At 38.6% G+C, this 18,573-nt stretch overlaps 2 protein-coding genes across 2 annotated transcripts in view; one reads left to right on the top strand and one right to left on the bottom strand.

Annotated features, from left to right (window-relative positions):
- Positions 1–15,822, top strand: part of b4galt6 (UDP-Gal:betaGlcNAc beta 1,4- galactosyltransferase, polypeptide 6) — a 26,334-nt gene extending 10,512 nt beyond the window's left edge. Inside the window, exons 3-9 of the mRNA XM_017456230.3 lie at positions 84–197; positions 651–772; positions 5,357–5,473; positions 10,150–10,337; positions 11,456–11,578; positions 11,662–11,763; positions 12,194–15,822. Coding sequence (XP_017311719.1) covers positions 84–197; positions 651–772; positions 5,357–5,473; positions 10,150–10,337; positions 11,456–11,578; positions 11,662–11,763; positions 12,194–12,341 — 914 coding nt within the window. The 3' untranslated portion in view covers positions 12,342–15,822. The remainder of the gene's footprint in view (positions 1–83; positions 198–650; positions 773–5,356; positions 5,474–10,149; positions 10,338–11,455; positions 11,579–11,661; positions 11,764–12,193) is intronic.
- Positions 15,691–18,573, bottom strand: ttr (transthyretin (prealbumin, amyloidosis type I)). The gene is made up of 4 exons (XM_017456231.3): positions 18,415–18,573; positions 17,690–17,829; positions 17,151–17,286; positions 15,691–16,047 (listed from the first exon to the last, which is right to left on the bottom strand). Exons 1-4 carry the CDS (start codon positions 18,496–18,498, stop codon positions 15,940–15,942), a joined length of 468 nt encoding a protein of 155 aa, XP_017311720.1. The 5' UTR covers positions 18,499–18,573; the 3' UTR covers positions 15,691–15,939.

Here is an 18,573-nt window from a genome sequence, read left to right as displayed (position 1 = left end):
TTAATTTATTCACTGATTTTACAAGGTGGGTTGTAAATTCTTGCTGATAAGTTATCTCCTTGTGTGTATGACTGTGTTCGCAGATTATCCAGATGGGAACAACTCCAGTGAATATTTTGCTCAGCCAACTACATACCTCCCTGAGAATTTCACCTATGCCCAGAACCTGCCCTGCCCTGAGCGCTTACCTTCTATGAGTGAGGTTTTCTTTTTTCTTTTCTTTTTTTTTTCTTTTCTTTTTTATTTTTTTAAAAACAATCATCAAGCCTAATGTGTGAGAAAGATTTGGCTGCTTGTTTGTAGAGGCTTTTCAGTTCCTCATTCATTTGCATTAAAGAGTAAGTAAAGCTATGCAGTTCTTGAGCATGTTTGTAGTGGCAATGCATTACATTCCATGGGAAAATTCTCCTTATAGGAATTATATATTCAATCTGAAATTCTTGTGTTTGTGATGATTTAATTCCCACAACCTAATTCCTTTAGGTTCTTCAGTTATACTTTGTAGAATGACAGTATTCAGTAAGGCTCATAATTCATCCTTTTTATTTTTATTTTAATGCAACTGCTCGGAAACTGTTGATGGTTGTTTGTTATTAGCCGTTGTGATAGAGATGAAACTGATGTGTTGCTGATGTGTTGTGCCTCTGCAGAGGGTCCTACAGAAGTAAATATGACAGAGCTTCCTATAGAGGAGGTTGAACTGCAGCATAGACAGCTGGGCATTCAGTTTGGGGGACACTGGAGGCCCAAGGACTGCAAACCACGCTGGAAGGTATCATTACTTTGTTTATATGAGAGCACGATTTTGAAGTGGGAAAAAAAAAAGTTTACGATTCTGTCCAGTTCATTTCAGCAATTGCTAATAATACACGTCGCGTCTGTGACACTCAAGCATGATAACAGTGAAAATATAACAAATAAGACAAAACAAAATGAATCAAATTTACTATTCTACTTATCTGCATTTAGTACTGTTATGCTAATCAGAAATTCACATAACTTGTTCAGTGGAAAAAAAACAAAACAAAAAAAAAACAGAAGTAATTGGCTCAAATGCAAATTTTAGGGCAGGGGTGTCCAAATTTTTATTTTTTAAAAGGGGCCAGGTCATAAAGGAATGAAAGAAAATCAGATTCATTTTGGTAGATTATTAATTATGAAGTCAAGATGGACGTAACAAAAATAAATTCCAAGTAACAGCTAGTTTCATTATATTTCTGACAGGCCAGCTGGTGCAACATCAATCCTACACAATGTCAAGGTTTTGATGAGAGCTGAGCAATGTCAGACATTGCTTCATAATAAGCCATCACGTCAAAGAAATATTTGTTTTTGTAATTAAGAGCAACTTGTTTCTCTGAAAATATCTCTCGTCTGATGTTTTGCTCTTTTATAACAGTTTACTGTGCGTTCAAAGTAGATTTACATTTCACACAGCCATGCGTGTGGAGTCTCATCAAACGTACGTACTCATAATTGTGTGCTTAACTCGTGCACATGCACTTTCCTATGCGTAGTATTTGATTTATCATGTTGTTATTGTGTGAGGATGTGTGTATACTTAAAACTTCTTGTGACCTTCCACATGCAGAAATCCCTCCTGGTAGAAAAGTGTAATTGTGGGTAAATTGATTAGCTCCAATCCCGGTTGGAGTCCATTATATCGGTGTAATAATTGCTGACTATGGTGCTAACAACAAGGTGCAGCCAGGTGATGGGTGAAATGTGAAGAAAAATCATATAAAAGACTTTGGGCTTGGAACGACAGTCAGTGGCTGCCCCTATATTGCTTGAAGGTATATGGCACATGCAGCTTTGTGCAGGGAACGTGTTTAAAAGGATTTCAGGAACCTCTTATCTGAGAGTGATGAGTGGCTCATGTTTTTTTGTATAGTGAACCTTTAGTTGATCTCTCCCAGTAACTCGCCCCACTTTTGGAGCATTCAGCAAAATGCAAGCAGAGGAGTCCCTGTGCACAGTCAAGTCCTTTCTACTGGCACATTTCAACGATATAACGAATAATCACTTGTGTGTAAAACATCATCACTATCACTCACGCTGCAATACAGTGGTGCTTGAAAAATTTTGTAGAATTTTCTACATTTCTTCATAAATATGACCTAAAACATCAGATTTTCGTACAAGTCCTAAAAGTAGATAAAGAGAACACAAAGAAATGAGACAAAAATATTATTCTTGGAAAATCATCCAATATTACACATCTGAGGGGCAAGAGTATATGAACCTTTTGCTTTCAGTATCTGGTATGAGCCACTTGTGCAGCAACAACTGCATCTAAATGTTTGCGGTAAGTGTTGATCAGTCCTGCACATCGGCTTGGAGGATTTTTAGCCCATTCCTCAGTACAGAACAGCTTCAACTCTGGGATGTTGGTGGGTTTCCTTGAATTTGCTGATATAATTCAGGATTCATTCTTCCATCAATGATGGCAAGTCGTCCTGGCCCAGATACAGCAAAACAGGCCCAAACCATGATATTACCACTAGCATGTTTCACAGATTTGATAAAGTTCTTATGCTGGAATGCTGCGTTTTCCTTTCTCCAAACATAACGCTTCACATTTAAACCAAAAGTTCTATTTTGGTCTCATCAAAATATTTTTTTTCAATAGCTTTCTGGCTTGTCCAGGTGATTGCTGAGTGTCTGCAGTTTGCAGCAATGTTCTTTTTGGAGAGCAGTGGCTTTCTTCTTGCAACCCTGCCATGCACACCATTGTTGTTCAGAGTTCTCCTGATGGTGGACTCATGAGCATTAACATTAGCTGATGTGAGAGAGGCCTTTAGTTGCTTAGATGTTACCCTGGGTTCCTTTATAGCTTCACAAACTATTTCACATCTTGCTCTTGGACTGATCTTTGTTGGCTGATCACTCCTGGGGAGGGTAACAATGATCTTGAATTTTCTCCTTTTGTACACAATCTATCTGACTGTGGATTGGTGGATACCAAATATTTTAGAGATGGTTTTATAACCTTTTCCAGCCTGATTGTCACGTAATAAACATAAAGGACACTAGCATGGATGCACATGCAGATAAGAGCTTATACTTAAAGAGAGGCAGGCAGACACATCCAAAACATCAGACAGTAGCGTGGTCAAAAAACAGGCAATGGGTCAGGCGATTGGCAAATGGGTATAAATGAGGTAAAACCAGAATCGAGAACGAGATCAGAACACTAACACATGAACCGAAAACAAACGCTTGGTATATGGAAAACTCGCATAATACTTCGTAAAGTCATAGTGTTAGAACAGTCTCTTATATACTGTGGTTGTGCGGGTGTGTGAGATTGGATGCAGGTGTGAGATTAGAATGAGTGTCTGTGTTCTGGTAATTGCAGTCTGTGGCGGCCATGTTTGTAGGCCGCCGTGCAGTATGGGAAATGTAGTCACTGGTTTGCTGTGATATGAGACTGAATAGCATCAACAACTCTCTTTCTGAGGTCCTCAGAAATCTCCTTTATTCATGCCCTGATATACTTCCACAAACATGTTGTAAAGCTCAGACTTTGATAGATCCCTGTTCTTTAAATAAAACAGGGTGCTCACTTAGCCATGTGAAAAAAATACGTACACCCCATGATTTTTAAAATAAAAACATATTTGGGCAATCAAACATTTGATCCTCTTTGAAACAGTGCCTATTAATAAAGGTGATGCACTCTGACACCGATGATGCACAAAATTGACATTTTGTAGTAATTATCACAATTTAAATGAACAAAAAACAGATCAGTCACATGGAAAAAGTAAGTACACCCCTACATTTATCACACATTCAAATTCAGAAAATTAGACTCATGTGTTGAAGATTGGGTGCCAGGTATTAGAACCTGCTTATAAAGTGCAGGTGGAAACTGTCTTATTTATACCCCTCTCATATCTAGAGTCTGGTGTTCCCTTTGCTATTGAGGTGTGTGGTGTCATCGTGCCAAGATCTAAAGAGTTCTGTAAGGCCTTCAGAAAAAAGGTTGATGTCTATGAGTGTGGGAAGGGATTTCAAAAGATCTTCAAATTATTTGAAATACATCATTCCACTGTAAGAAAATCTAGTCATTGTTCAGATTTCAAATGAAATTATGTCTAATACTGGCTGGCCTAGCAAATTCAGCCCAAGAACAGACCATCTGATGCAAAAAAGAAGTCTCCAAGAACCCCACAATTTCATTTCATCTGCTAGTAAGTCTTACAGCTGTTGGTTTCGAAGTGCATGCTTCTACAATCAGAAAGGGAAAAAGTCTTTGCTGTCTAGATAGAACATTAAAGCAAGCCTACAGTTTGCCAATGAACATATAGACAAAGACCAGGCCTTTTGGAATAATGTGCTCTGGACAGACAAATCAAAGATAGAGTTGTTTGACCACAGTAACAGGAGATGTTTGGCACTGACCGAAGAAAGCTTTTCAGGAGCAGCACCTCATACCAACTGTGAAGCACAGTGGAACATGCAAGAAAACCCTCAAACATCTTAGAATTAGAAGAATATTACATGGAAGCGACTGATGGACAATTATGCAAAACGCCTACAAGAAGTTATTTCTGCTAAAGGGGGCAGTACTAGTTTCTGATCTGATGATGGTTTGTCATATTTATGCAGATATGTAGAAAATTGTAGAAAAGCACCATTGTACACATTTCCAAATATGGCTGAAAACAGTAATGAGGGATTTTCATGCCATTGTATGTTAAGTTAATAAGTGGCATTCAGTTATGAAGCTTATTGAATGCTGTCGACAAGGAGCCATGTGGAACACATGATAGTTTCATTGTGCAGAACAGCAATGCGGGACTTCAGCAAACTGATCTTGGCCATGGCTGGCTTATATTATTTCTTAGATGAACTACTGGTAAAAGTGCCAGATAAAACATTTTTGTTTTGCTTCATTTCCGGCAACAGGATCTCGTGATGGTGAAGGTTGACATGCTCCATGTTCTCTGCAATAAGTAGGCTACTGGACTTTTTAAAGGAAAGCTGTTTACCATACATGCTGATTTGGGGGCATCACTTTAGGCAAAAATGCACATGGCCTTGCACGAGCAGAGCGTTTTAGAATGTGTGGAATATATCAACATTCACTGCAAGCAGCACATGTGATAAATATGTATTTTCTAGTACATAATGGCTGTTCTTATGCACATAGTTATATCATGGTAACGAAAGGAAAAAAAAACATATACAGCATGGAGGAACTTGATACCTTACTGGTGTTCCCCCTTCCTTATATTTATTCTCAACTCTGCATTAGTTATACGGGTTACATGACCAGATGATGGAAAATTATCTTGATAATAATTGTACTGCATTAACTGTCTATCTCTTTCTGTCTCTACCTCAGGTGGCTATTCTGATCCCCTTTAGGAATCGTCACGAACATCTTCCCATTCTGTTTCAGCACCTCGCTCCAATGCTGCAACGGCAACGCTTACAGTTTGCATTTTATGTAATTGAGCAGGTATGTAGACACAGAATTTCTACCTTGGTCTTTAAACCTAGACATATATACACATGTACATATATACAGTCATGTGAAAAAATAAGTACACCCCATGGAATTGTTGTCTTTTTTGACGTATTTGGACAAGCAAACATTTGATCATCTTTGAAACAGTGTCTATTAATAAAGTTAATATACTTGAACAAATCCACAAGGAAATTAGCTTTTTCAGTCATTTATTCAACAGAAATATCAATAGTATACCCTTGGCCTCAGAAGTTAGTTATTGCTCCCTTTAACACTAATAACTTCTTGTAGACATTTTGCATAATTATCCACCAGTCTCTGACTTTGGCTTGCTGGAATTTTTGACCGCTCTTCCATGCAATATTCTTGTGGCAAGATGTTTGAGGGTTTTCTTGCATGCTCTGCCCTTTTCAAATCCCCCCCACATCATTTCAGTGGGATTCCAATCCTGGTTTTTTGATTAGGCCATTCCTCAACCCTCCATTTCTTCTTTTTGAGCCATTCCTTGGTGGATTTGCTAGTGTGCTTTGGATCATTATCCTGCTATAAGGCCCACTTTCAGTTCAACTTCAACTTTTGGACAGATGGCCTCACATTGTCTTCAATCACTCCTTGATATGATGCAGAATTCATAGCTGAACCAATGAATGCAAGTTGTCCAGTCCCTGAGGCAGTGAAGCAACCCAAAACCATAACATTTCCACCACCGTGTTTCACAGTTGGTATGAGGTACTTCTCCTGAAAAGCTGTCTTTTGTCAGTGCCAAACATGTCTGCTGTTACTGTGGCCAAACAACTCTCTTTGATTCATTTGTCCAGAGCACATTATTCCAAAAGACCTAGTCTTTGCCTATATGCTCATCGGCAAACTGTAGTCTTACAAAGGCTTTTTCCTGGCACGCCTCCCACGCAGGTCAAATCTCTTTCTGATTGCAGAAGCATGAACTTTGACACCAACACCTGCAAGACTTACTAGCAGATCCTGAACAGAACTCTTTAGATCTTTGCATGATGACACCAATATCCAATATCAAACTTCCAATATCAATCCGGACCGCAGAATCTCTCACCATCTTCAAAAAACAACTAAAGACCCACCTCTTCAATGAACACCTAACAAACTCATAATAAAATAAATAAATAAATAAATAAAAAATTTACACCTCTACTCTGCACTTTGCTTCTTCTGGAATTCAATTAATGGATCTCGTATGGTAGCACTTATTGTATTTTATTGTTCTCTGCTTGATATCGCTTTGCTTGTATCTTTCTCATTTGTAAGTCGCTTTGGATAAAAGCGTCTGCTAAGTGAATAAATGTAAAATGTAATGACACCACACACCTCAATAGAAAAGGGAACACCAGACACTAGATATGAGAGTGGTATAAATAAGACAGGTTCCATCTGCACTTCCTAAGCAGGTTCTAATCTTTGGCATCCAATCTTGAACACCTGATTCTAATTTTATATTTTTAAAGGTGTGAGAAATATAGGGATGTACTTAATTTTTCCATGTGACTGAACTGTATTTTGTTCATTTAAATTGTGAAAATTACTACAAAATGTCAATTTTGTGTCATGTGGTAGAGTGCATCACCTTTATTAATATGCACCGTTTCAAAGAGAATTAAATGTTTGATCATCCAAATATATATATAAAAAAAATATGCACACAGTATCTCACAAAAGTGAGTACACCCCTCACAATTTTGTAAATATTTGATTATATCTTTTCATGTGACAACACTGAAGAAATGTCACTTTGCTACAGTGTAAAGTAGTGAGTGTACAGCTTGTGTAACAGTTTAAATTTGCTGTCCCCTCAAAATAACTCAACACACAGCCATTAATGTCCAAACTGCTGGCAACAAAAGTGAGTACACCCCTAAGTGAAAATGTTGATATTTTGTGTGGCCTCCATTATTCTCCAGCACTGCCTTAACCCTCTTGTGCATGGAGTTCACCAGAGTTTCACAGGTTGCCACTGGAGTCCTCTTCCACTCCTCCATTATGACATCACAGAGCTGGTGGATGTTAGATACCTTGTGCTCCTCCACCTTCCATTTGAGGATCCCCCATAGATGCTCAATAGGGTTTAGTCCATCACCTTCACCCTCAGCTTCTTTAGCAAGGCAGTGGTCATCTTGGAGGTGTGTTTGGGGTCATTATCATGCTGGAATACATGCTGGGATCATGCTATGCTTCAGTATGTCACAGTACACGTTGGCATTCATGGTTCCCTCAATGAACTGTAGCTCCCCAGACCATGACACTCCCACCACCATGCTTGACTGTTGGCAAGAAACACTTGTCTTTGTACTCCTCACCTGGTTGCCGCCACACACGCTTGACACCATCTGAACCAAATAAGTTTATCTTGGTCTCATCAGACCACAGGACATGGTTCCAGTAATCCATGTCCTTAGTCTGCTTGTCTTCAGCAAACTGTTTGCAGGCTTTCTTGTGCATCATCTTTAGAAGAGGCTTCCTTCTGGGATGACAGCCATGCAGACCAATTTGATGCAGTGTGCAGCGTATGGTCTGAGCACTGACAGGCTGACCCCCCAACCCTTCAACCTCTGCAGAAATGTTGGCAGCACTCATATGGCTATTTCCCCAAACACAACCTCTGGATATGACGCTGAGCATGTGCATTCAACTTCTTTGGTCAACCATGGCGAGGCCTGTTCTGAGTGGAACCTGTCCTGTTAAACCACTGTATGGTCTTGGCCACCGTGCTGCAGCTCAGTGTCAGGGTCTTGGCAGTCTTCTTATAGCCTAGGCCATCTTTATGTAGAGCAACAATTCTTTTTTTCAGATCCTCAGAGAGTTCTTTGCCATGAGGTGCCATGTTGAACTTCCAGTGACCAGTATGAGGGAGTGTGAGAGCGATGACACCAAATTAACACACCTGCTCCCCATTCACACTTGAGACCTTGTAACATCACATGACACTGGGGAGGGAAAATGGCTAATTTGGTCCAATTTGGACATTTTCACTTAGGGGTGTACTCACTTTTGTTGCCAGTGGTTTAGACATTAATGGCTGTGTGTTGAGTTATTTTGAGGGGACAGCAAATTTACACTGTTACACAAGCTGTACACTCACTACTTTACATTGTAGCAAAGTGACATTTCTTCAGTGTTGTCATATGAAAAGATCTAATCATATTTACTATATATATATATATACTGTGTGTGTGTTTGTGTGTGTGTAAATATATATATATATATATATATATATATATATATATATATATAAATGAATAAATAAAAACACAATAACCCAACAATTTCTATAAGATGTACTTTTTTTTTTTTTCTTGACTGTATGTGTGTGTATGTAAGTGATAGTCCATGTCTAGGTGTAAATTACATGATTTTAATGCATGACATGGAGTGAAAGAACACCCAGTGTGAAACAGAGTGCGTGCGTGGGTACCATGGTCACTTTATTCTTCCATGGTCACATGTCAGCATTGACAAGTTAAAGGCACCATTGATGTTTGCAGTACAAAATTTGACTGAAAGGATAAACATAGCAGTTATTGTTCATTAGTTATGTTGTAAACGGTTCGTTAGATCTAGAATTCTGCCCGCTCAAAATCATACACAGAGGTAAAGTAGTACGATAAAACTACGTTTACTTGAATGAATTATAATAGTTATTAGAGAGCCAGATTGTGAATGTGTGACTTATCTAAAACATAAGTATCATGGAAATGCAGTTTAGCTACATGCAGGGTTTTTTTTTAACACCACAATGGAGGGTTAGTCATTCTGTAAAGCTTGCTTCTGAGCAATCAACAATTTGTAGTCTGCTAAAAAATTCTCTAGGGGAGGAACTAAACAGGTTCTGGGAACTGCAGCTCATTATCTAAAAGGCTGTTGTGTGAAAACACTTAAAGTATCTAAGTTTCTCCAGTAGACATGTTTGAATAAATAATGCTCATTTGGTTGTGCTGCCCTCAGCTGGTGTTTTTGGGCATTACCCCTCAGTTGTTATAGTAAGTAATAGTGCGTATTTCCCCTTTTTGTGGAGATTTCGCTTCGTAAGTTTTTGCATGTAAATGTAGTAAAGTAATAAAAGTTTTGTGAGTCGTTTGTTGTGATGACCTTTATGGAGACCTGTGTGGAGGAAGATATGAACAGCTAACTCATGTATAACAGACTGTCACTCATGATTCCATTATAGAAACTGTCCATTAACTGCAATAACTCACAATGCTTTATGTTTGGATACTTATCCACATTTCAAATAATTTTTGGAGTTTAACGCAAGTATAAATATAAATAGAGAACCACTGCTTTATTCAGATATGACTTTTTTTTTTTTTTTTGTTGCATTTTTTAGCTGCAAATTCTTAACTATGAGTGTAAATATTTGACTATTTGATTATTATTTATGATTTATTTATACATTCTGTTAACACTTTGGGCAAGATGTGCTGCTGCAGGTAGGTAATAATGCCCTTTACAGTAGTTTATTTTTCGTTCTACACAAAAGGATGCTGTTCGAGTTGATCTCTAAAGTTTGTGTTCATGCTTGTATCTTTCTCGTATCCAGATATTTTTTTTAATTTACAGTAAATTGGTTTTCAAGTGTGCACCTGTTCCCCTCTTTCTCCTTTATTGGTTTGTTGTTGTTTTTGTTTTGTTTTTTCCAGGCAGGTACACAGCCTTTTAACCGAGCCATGCTGTTTAACGTGGGCTTCAAGGAGGCAATGAAAGACCTGGACTGGGACTGTGTGGTTTTTCACGATGTTGATCATATCCCTGAAAATGACCGGAATTATTACGGCTGCGGGCAGATGCCTCGTCACTTCGCCACAAAGCTCGACAAGTACATGTACATGTGAGTGAGTTCCATAGATGAGTACATACTTTGGATGTCCATTTGTTTGAGTATTTCAATAACTGCTGATTTCCTGGGATTTTCGCGCAAACAGTTGCTAGATTTTACTCAGAATGGTGCAATTAAAAAAATAACATCCAGTGAGCGGCAGTTCTGTGGACAGAAAACACCTTGTTGTTGAGAGAGATCAACAGAGAATGGCCAGACTGGTTCATGCGGACAGAAAGGCTACAGTAACTCAGTTAACCACTTGTGGTGAGCAGAAATGCATCTCAGAATGCACAACACGTTGAACCTTGAGGCTGAGGGGTTACAACAGCAGAAGACCACGTCAGGTTCTGCTTCTGTCAGCCAAGAACAGAAAGCTGAAGCTACAGTGGGCACAGACTCACAAAAACCGGACAGTTGAAGACTGGAAAAGCGTAGCCTGGTCTGATGAATCTTGATTTCTGCTGAGGCCACAGATGTTGGGGTCAGAATTTGACACCAACAGCGTGAACCCATGGACCCAACCTGCCTTGTGTCAACAGTCCAGGCTGGTGGAGGTGGTGTAATGCAGTGGGGAATGTTTTCTTGGAGAACTTTGTACCCGTTAATACAAATCAATCATCGCTTGAATGCCACAGCCTATTTGAGTATTGTTGTTGACCATGTGCATCAAATCATGGACACAATTTACCATCTTCTAATGGCTGCTTCCTGCATGATATTGCACCATGTCACAAAGCAAAAATCACTTCACACTGGTTTCATGAACATGACAATGAGTTCAGTGTTCTTCAGTGCCCTTCCCAGTCTCCAGATCTGAATCCAGTAGAACACATTTGGGATGTGTAAGAACCGGAGATTCACTGCATGAATGTGCACCTGAAAAATCTGCATGATGCAATCATGTCAACATGGACCAGAATCTCAAAGACATGTTTCCAGCATCTTGTGGAATCCATGCCATTAAGAACTGAGGCTGTTTTGAGTGCAAAGGGAGGCTGTACCCAGTATTAGTATAGTGTTCCTAATAAAGTGTTCGGTGAGTGTACATAGACGACCAATACAAGGTTGGAGTATCAAAAAAAGAATGGCTTAAATCATGTCGTGTGTGTGTGTGTGTGTGTGTTCAGTCTGCCCTACAGTGAGTTCTTTGGAGGAGTGAGTGGACTTACAGTAGAGCAGTTCCGCAAGATCAATGGTTTCCCCAATGCATTCTGGGGCTGGGGAGGGGAGGATGATGACCTCTGGAACAGGTGAGCAAATGTGTGCATATGTTTATTAAACAGTGATACTGTGCTCAAAAGTTTTAAATGTCAATTTCTCTGTGATGTCCCAGGGTGCACTTTATTGGCTTGAACGTGACCAGACCTGAAGGAGATATTGGCAAATACAAGTCAATTCCCCATCACCACCGAGGAGAAGTGCAGTTCCTGGGACGGTCAGTTTGCTCTTTGGCCATCTGTCTTTCTCATTCGTGGTCACTCAGAAGACGTTTAATATGTTGCATGAACAAAATAAAACCTGCATTATATTTTCAGTGAATAAATTTGTGAGATATGAGGGAAGTATATATGGTTGTGGCCAATAGGAAACAGGAAAAGAAATGGATGAAAAGTTCAGCAAATATGTATTTGCTTTACACTTGCTTACATCATGTAGAGGTTAAACTAACAATGTGTATCTTCCCATGTTTAAGTGCTTGTAACCTCCAGTGCAGTGACCCATTGCTGACTCACCTCATTTGCAGTAGTGCAATACTGTTTACATTTGATTTGTTACCCTGTGATGTGTTGAGAGTGTGCTGTTGATTTGCATCTCTCTCTCTCTCTCTCTCTCTCTCTCTCTCACACACACAATTTCTCTTTCAGGTACAAGTTGCTAAGGTATTCTAAAGAAAGGCAATATTTGGATGGTCTAAATAATCTCCAGTATTCTCCGGAAATCTCTTTAAGTAGTCTGTATAAGAACATCACTGTTAACCTGAGCCCTGAGCTTGCCCCCATAGCAGAGTACTGACACCTGGCTCCTCCTCCTCTCCACCTGGCCATCAGTACCTGAAGACGACCGACCCGGCATCGTGGAGAAGAGTGCGGCCTGAACACCGCGTACGGCCGCCAAGTAACCTTAAAACCAACAGACAAATGGTTAAAGGAGTGAATGCTCAAATGATTGTGTGTGCGGGTGGAGTCATACCTATGTTTTTGTGAGCGTGTGCGTCCCAATGCATGTCTCTGTGTTTATGCGGCTTTAACTACTCAAATCACATCATGCTACGAAAAAAAAAAAAAAGCAGGAAGTAGAAATTGGGGCGTGTCAGTGTCAACAATTCCGATGTTTACTGCAAAGCCTTAACTGATTTTCATAGGCTGTTATCACTCTGAGTGTCAGTTCTCATCCATGCCAACAATGTAGACCGCTCAGTTTTACAACTCAACAGCAACCTAAATGCCAATAGATATTTTATGGCACGTTTTGTATCATATAGTAGTATTTTAAGGCATATGAGGATGTATGTATGTATGTACTGTAAATGGTCTTTTTTGGCCTTCCTTATTTATTATATTTTTTTTTAGTTTCTTGAGATGTACTTTCGAGCACTCCAGTGGCATGTGTAATGCGAGCGTTCCCGTTTTCTTTTCTTTCACGAAGAGTGCACAAAGGATCACGTCTGCTCACTTGATCCTGTAATGACAAGCGTCATTCCAGTGCACACATTCTTACTCTTACTTTGGCAGCTAACTGTCTTTTCATTAAACCCCACCTTTCCTTACACAAATGGACACTTCAATTTAAGGACTAAAGACAAATTGAAATTGGGGTGTGTGGTCACCAATATCAGCTGCATGCCTTATGTTTTTGCCAGTTTAAAAAAAATATATAAATATATTTAGTATGTTTATTTTTTCTTTTGTGCACTGTAACAATGAAAGTGAAGAAAATATATCTTCTTTTCTTATATACAAGAGGGGAGAAAAAATGTTATTGCTGGTCAGTCGCTCGAGTAATTGTAGAGCAGTCGGGTACACAGCTGCTAAATGCTCAAATACTATAAAAATCGTGTGTGTGTGTGTGTGTGTGTGTGTGTGTGTGTGTGTGTGTGTGTGTGAGAGAGAGTGAGTGAGAGAGATCCTCCAGCTGTGCATATGAAGTACATTGTGATGTTGCACTCTAGTCATAAAACAAGTTGGGCCTGGATGAGAGAGTGATGTCAGTGTTACTCTTGAATGGCATCGGAATAAAGTTTGGGCAATGAAAACTTTATGCTGTTAAAGTTTTGAGCTGTTGGTTAGTTGTGCTTTTCTTTGTACATGTTGATTGCCTTTGTATATACAACCTCACGTTGAAGATGATTTATCATAATTTGGTTTATTTTTTATGTGGTGATGTTTTTTTTTGTTTGTTGTTTGTTTTTTTTTTTGTTTTGTTTTTTTTTGCTAGTGACCTTTATTAATTTATATCGGTCCTAAATAGAAAACTGGTATTGGTATTCTTACACTCCGTGTGTCTGGGTGTGTGTGTGTTTGCGTGGGTTTGTCTGGGTTTGTGTGTGTGTGCGTGCGTGCATCTGGGTGTATATGTATACTTGAAGAAGCACATATCCCCTGCCACTGAAGTCAGCAGTTAGTCAGTTCTCTCCCCTGTAGTACTGACATATGCTCGTAGTCCTAACCCTGAAGCTCACCGATGCTCTGGGTAATTCCCTCTATTTCACAGCTCGTGCAGGGTCATGTAGTGCACTCAGACTTGTTCTGTGGTTCCTCTGCGCTGAGCTCTTGCCTTTTTTTCCAAGGTGCTCTGATGTGAGCTGTTCTTGTTGTGTGTTCAAGCAAAGGCCTTTGTGTGTTCTTGTCTAAGACCAGGCTGAGCCATTGCCCTCTGACAGTATATATGTGCTGAAGCATGTTTGTACTCTGTAGACTCAAGTTTCTTGTTTACAGATTTCTTCTCTTCTTAAACTTTCAGATTAAAGCCTGTGTTTGCTCATACCTAGTTGCTATGGTTGGAGGTTATATGAATATGATTTTGACCAATTGGGGTAAGGAATCTGAAAGCCTGTTTATGAAATAGGGTTGAAGAAGTGAAGGTTAATACTACAGTGAAGGAGATTAGAAGTGCCAAAGTCCCACTGTGCCCCTGTGTGAAACCTTTCTTTTTTTCTCTCTCTCTTTTTTTTTTAATCCAGTCCTTCACTCTTATTGCTTGTAAAGCTTCTTATTTTCACCAGTTTTGTGGTCTTAAAATTGAGGTTGATTGGTACTTTAGGGGTTTCTGTCTAAATTGAACCCGCATTTATTTTACTTAATGAACTCTTGCCCCCTTAAGCTGTGTAGTTGGAAAACTGAGTTTTTCATTCAGTGTGTCATGTTATGGAAGATATTAACATCAAAGAAAATACATTGTTGTTACAACATATCATAAGTAACCCATCAGAGTAGTAGACAGTATTCTGTTGTGGATGCTGGTCAGACACTGGGCAACAGTATTATGTTTAAATACAGGAGATCTTTCATTCTCACACTACAACACAACGTGTGCACTTAGACCTGGCCTGCATGATGATTATCTGTTCATTATCAGTCCTTTCATGCATAAATGTAATGAACTTTCACCAATAGAACCAAAACTAAAAGTTACAAACTGTGTTACGCAAAGTATCTTTACCAAGGTGCTTGCAAAGGGCACATTGTCAAAACTTGTTATTAAGCTACTAGTAATCTTCATAACATTCATCACAAATGACTTATGGCATTGTTAACGTTTTAAAAAAAAAAAAAAAGATTCAGTGTCCCAACTCAGGAGGTGTTTAAGCCTTCTGTCTTAGCCCTGTATTCCTAATTTGGGTTATGCTCGCAGTATGTTGTGTCCAAAATTGTATCTTCGGGAGCAACTTTTGAACCTGTGACCCATTTTTAGTTAGGTACCATCATGAGGTGGTGGCCTGTAGGTTTAAAATAAAATGTTTAATATCAAAATGTTTTTTATTTTAAAATGAACTTGTTCATCTGTCTTTGAAATGATTGAAAAAAATATATAAAATTTGAAAAATGTATTCACCATTACAAATTGTCAGTGTTACATTTTTGCAGTATTCATATTTGTGCCTTGAGTTCTTTTCACATTTGCATTGATGATTGACAGTTGCAGTGTGGTGGCTGTTTTCAAAAATTAAAATAATGTAGAGTGCACATTTAGTTTTCACAAGTATTTAATTTAAATCTGGATTAAAAATGTGTAGTCTTCTAAAACATTCAAAACTAAAAAAAAGTGGAGCAGAAAGCCAGGGGAACACTTTCCTCTGTGTTTGTACTGTTTTTCAGGATCCATGTTTTCTGCATCAGTCTTTTTGGAAACAGGATGACAGATATTGACTGCTTTGACTGATTTTATTATTACATTTATTTTCCCTTTCGTTTTTCCGGTCTCTTCACTGTTACCGGTTTGCTCACTGCGTTACAGTCTGTAATGACCATTAAAAGAGTTTATAGTTGAAAACCTATTCAGAGAGTAATCTTTCTTGTCTGAATGTGTTCATCATGGTCACCTGTCAAGCTAATCGTTGTACAGGTATGAGGAAACGTGGGTGGTGTGGGTACTTGGCATACTGCGCGTATCTCTAATCATGTCCTTTCCCCACTACAGCTGTTGTGGTGTAGGAGAAGGGGCTCAGTAACAGGGCCAGAGTGTAATGACGATGTCCTTCTGCATGAGCCTCAAACACCACCTGCAATCATACAGTTGGTAACAAATCAGTTTATATAATCATATTCATGTAAAACTTTATATAGTGCTTACATACTTTGAACTGTGTTCTAAAACAGTGAGTGGGTTTATGACAAATGGACCGTGTTTGAATAACTGGTGGTTTATGGACAGATGTGTCTCTGTGCTATGTTTGGCAAAATTGAAGCACTCGGTTGAAGTCCAAAAATGGATTCAGTTTGTCTTTCAACGATGCTATTTACTGAATGTCAGAGTCCAGTTTACACACTCATATGTAAATGCAGTCACTCATCACTATGGGCCATACTACATACTCTCAAAGCGAAACCCATTTTGTTGTCTTCTTCAATTGGGCACAACTACAATGCTGAAAAATGGGTTTCTGACTTTTTCCTATTAAGCACATTTTCAGAATCCAGTGCTCATTCAAAGACTGTTGGGCAAAGTTAAAAATCTAGCCTCTCAAATCAGGAATGTTAATAGAGCCCAGTCTCAGGGTTGACCAAAATTCTTGGATTTTCTTCTATTTTATTTTTATTTATTTTAAACAGAAGTAAGCAGTGAAGACGCATGTGGGATCAATTTCCATACATTCAACTTGACAAAAAAAAAAATCTGGGAATTCTTTTTTTCTTCATTCTAGGAGACTGATGAATTAGTCTCTGGAGTCTCCTGTCTAATCCACGAAGCAACTGTTAAAAACCTTGTAAGGAACCACGTTTACATTCACATCACTATTCTGATATTAATTGGAATTTGGCAATATTAGAGTTAGATATAAGAGTCATGTAAACACTGCAATCCGATGATTCCCATCCCTGGAATATGCCTGTTTTAATTGGAAATTTGTTGCATGTAAACACCTTATTCATAAAATCCACTGAAAGGAGATAGGCGCATTCTGCAAGGAACTGTGAATAGGAACGGCAGCATCTTGAATCTCCCATGAAAATAAAAGTACATGTGTAGATCGGCATACTTAAAACAACCACGTGTACAGGAATATTCTGATGTCTGTACACACACAAACCGTATTTGATTTGCATGTTAACGTAGTCAATGAGCACTTCTAGTAAACTCTTTTTAGAGAGAATGACCACTCACTTCAGCAACTTCATGGAATGGTGTGCGACCTTCGGTTTTCCAGTAGGTTTTGCTGTCAAACTCGACACGATACACACCAGGTATGAAGTCCTGCTCGGACAGAAGGTCATGAACCTCACCAGCTATATTTGTGTTCCTGGAAAGAGGCGATATTGAGGTTATCGAGAGAATCAGTGTTGGAAGACCAAAATCTGTTACAATAAATCAGATTCCCCACAGTAATCATGAGTGTTGAATACAAAATTCTTGATTTTCTGTGGGGCTTATAACCCAGTATTACAGCTTAAGGAATCCGCTTAGAGCTTCACATTTCTGAAAAGAATGACTTTTATTTCAACAGACTTTTAGTGAAGGTTACTTTTAACCTTCAGTAACCAAACAATTCAGAAAGGCTGCTTTCTCTGCTTTATAGTCTGTATGTAAAACAAATTATGTGAAATAATCTGTGTGAAGAAAATTGGTATTAATAAATTGGTGTTAATATGTATCACAACCCCACATTATGTCCTAAAATGTATCATTTTTGGATGTCATCTTACCCACTGCCAACTTTTTCCCATGTTTTATCAGCACCTTGGCGGAAGACCGTTAGTGCCACATTTCCAGCAGGTGCGCCTTTCATTGCGTCCAGGATCTTTACGTTTAGAGGACAATGTACATCTGAACTTCCATGAGGATCCTAAGAGGTAGTAAAGAACCTAATTGCATCCCCAAAGCATTCTCTGATCTCGTGTGGTTTGTGAGTTTTTTCATAGACAAACACAAGGTTAACATTAACTTATCATACTCCTTTTGTCATTTTTCTCAACTGTAAATTATCAGGACCATTTCATAGTCATCACAGCACACTAATATACATAACAACAGTAATACAGAACAAAAATAAACATTGCTCAAAATGTGTGATTTATATTTTATTTAGTTATTCTTAAACCTACCAAACAAATTTTAATAGCATTTTGAATGATTCTATTTAAATAATCAATAATGATTATTCTTATTATTCACTATGCTGTTAAAGTGATGCTATTGGATAATGACATTTCTGACTCTTCCAAAAAGCCAGAATAAGCAATTATATGCAACATTTAACAATGTTTTATAACAAGTATATCAGCTACGAATGTCAGATTATGGCATTTTACATAATATGAGCTGATTAAGAAGTCTCAAGTTACTTGACACAGTTTTAACAATTTAGTTCGCGACTAAACTTTTAATTTTAACAAAGTCTGCACTTGGAAGTATTCTATTGAACTCTTACCACCGGAGCAGCCTGACAGCAGAAAAGTGTTGACGCAAAAAGGACAAAAGTTATAGCTCTGGCCATGGTGGAACACGAATGCATACACTGAATATGTGCCTTAAATAGATGAATTAGCTCCTTTTCTGTGCGCTCTGGTGACTCCAGGGGAAAACTGGG

Source organism: Ictalurus punctatus, chromosome 25 (genome assembly GCF_001660625.3).
Source record: "Ictalurus punctatus breed USDA103 chromosome 25, Coco_2.0, whole genome shotgun sequence".
In the NCBI taxonomy this organism is placed as follows: Eukaryota; Metazoa; Chordata; class Actinopteri; order Siluriformes; family Ictaluridae; genus Ictalurus; species Ictalurus punctatus.
Note: the sequence above shows the minus strand (reverse complement) of the source record. Positions and strands in the feature narration are given on the sequence as shown.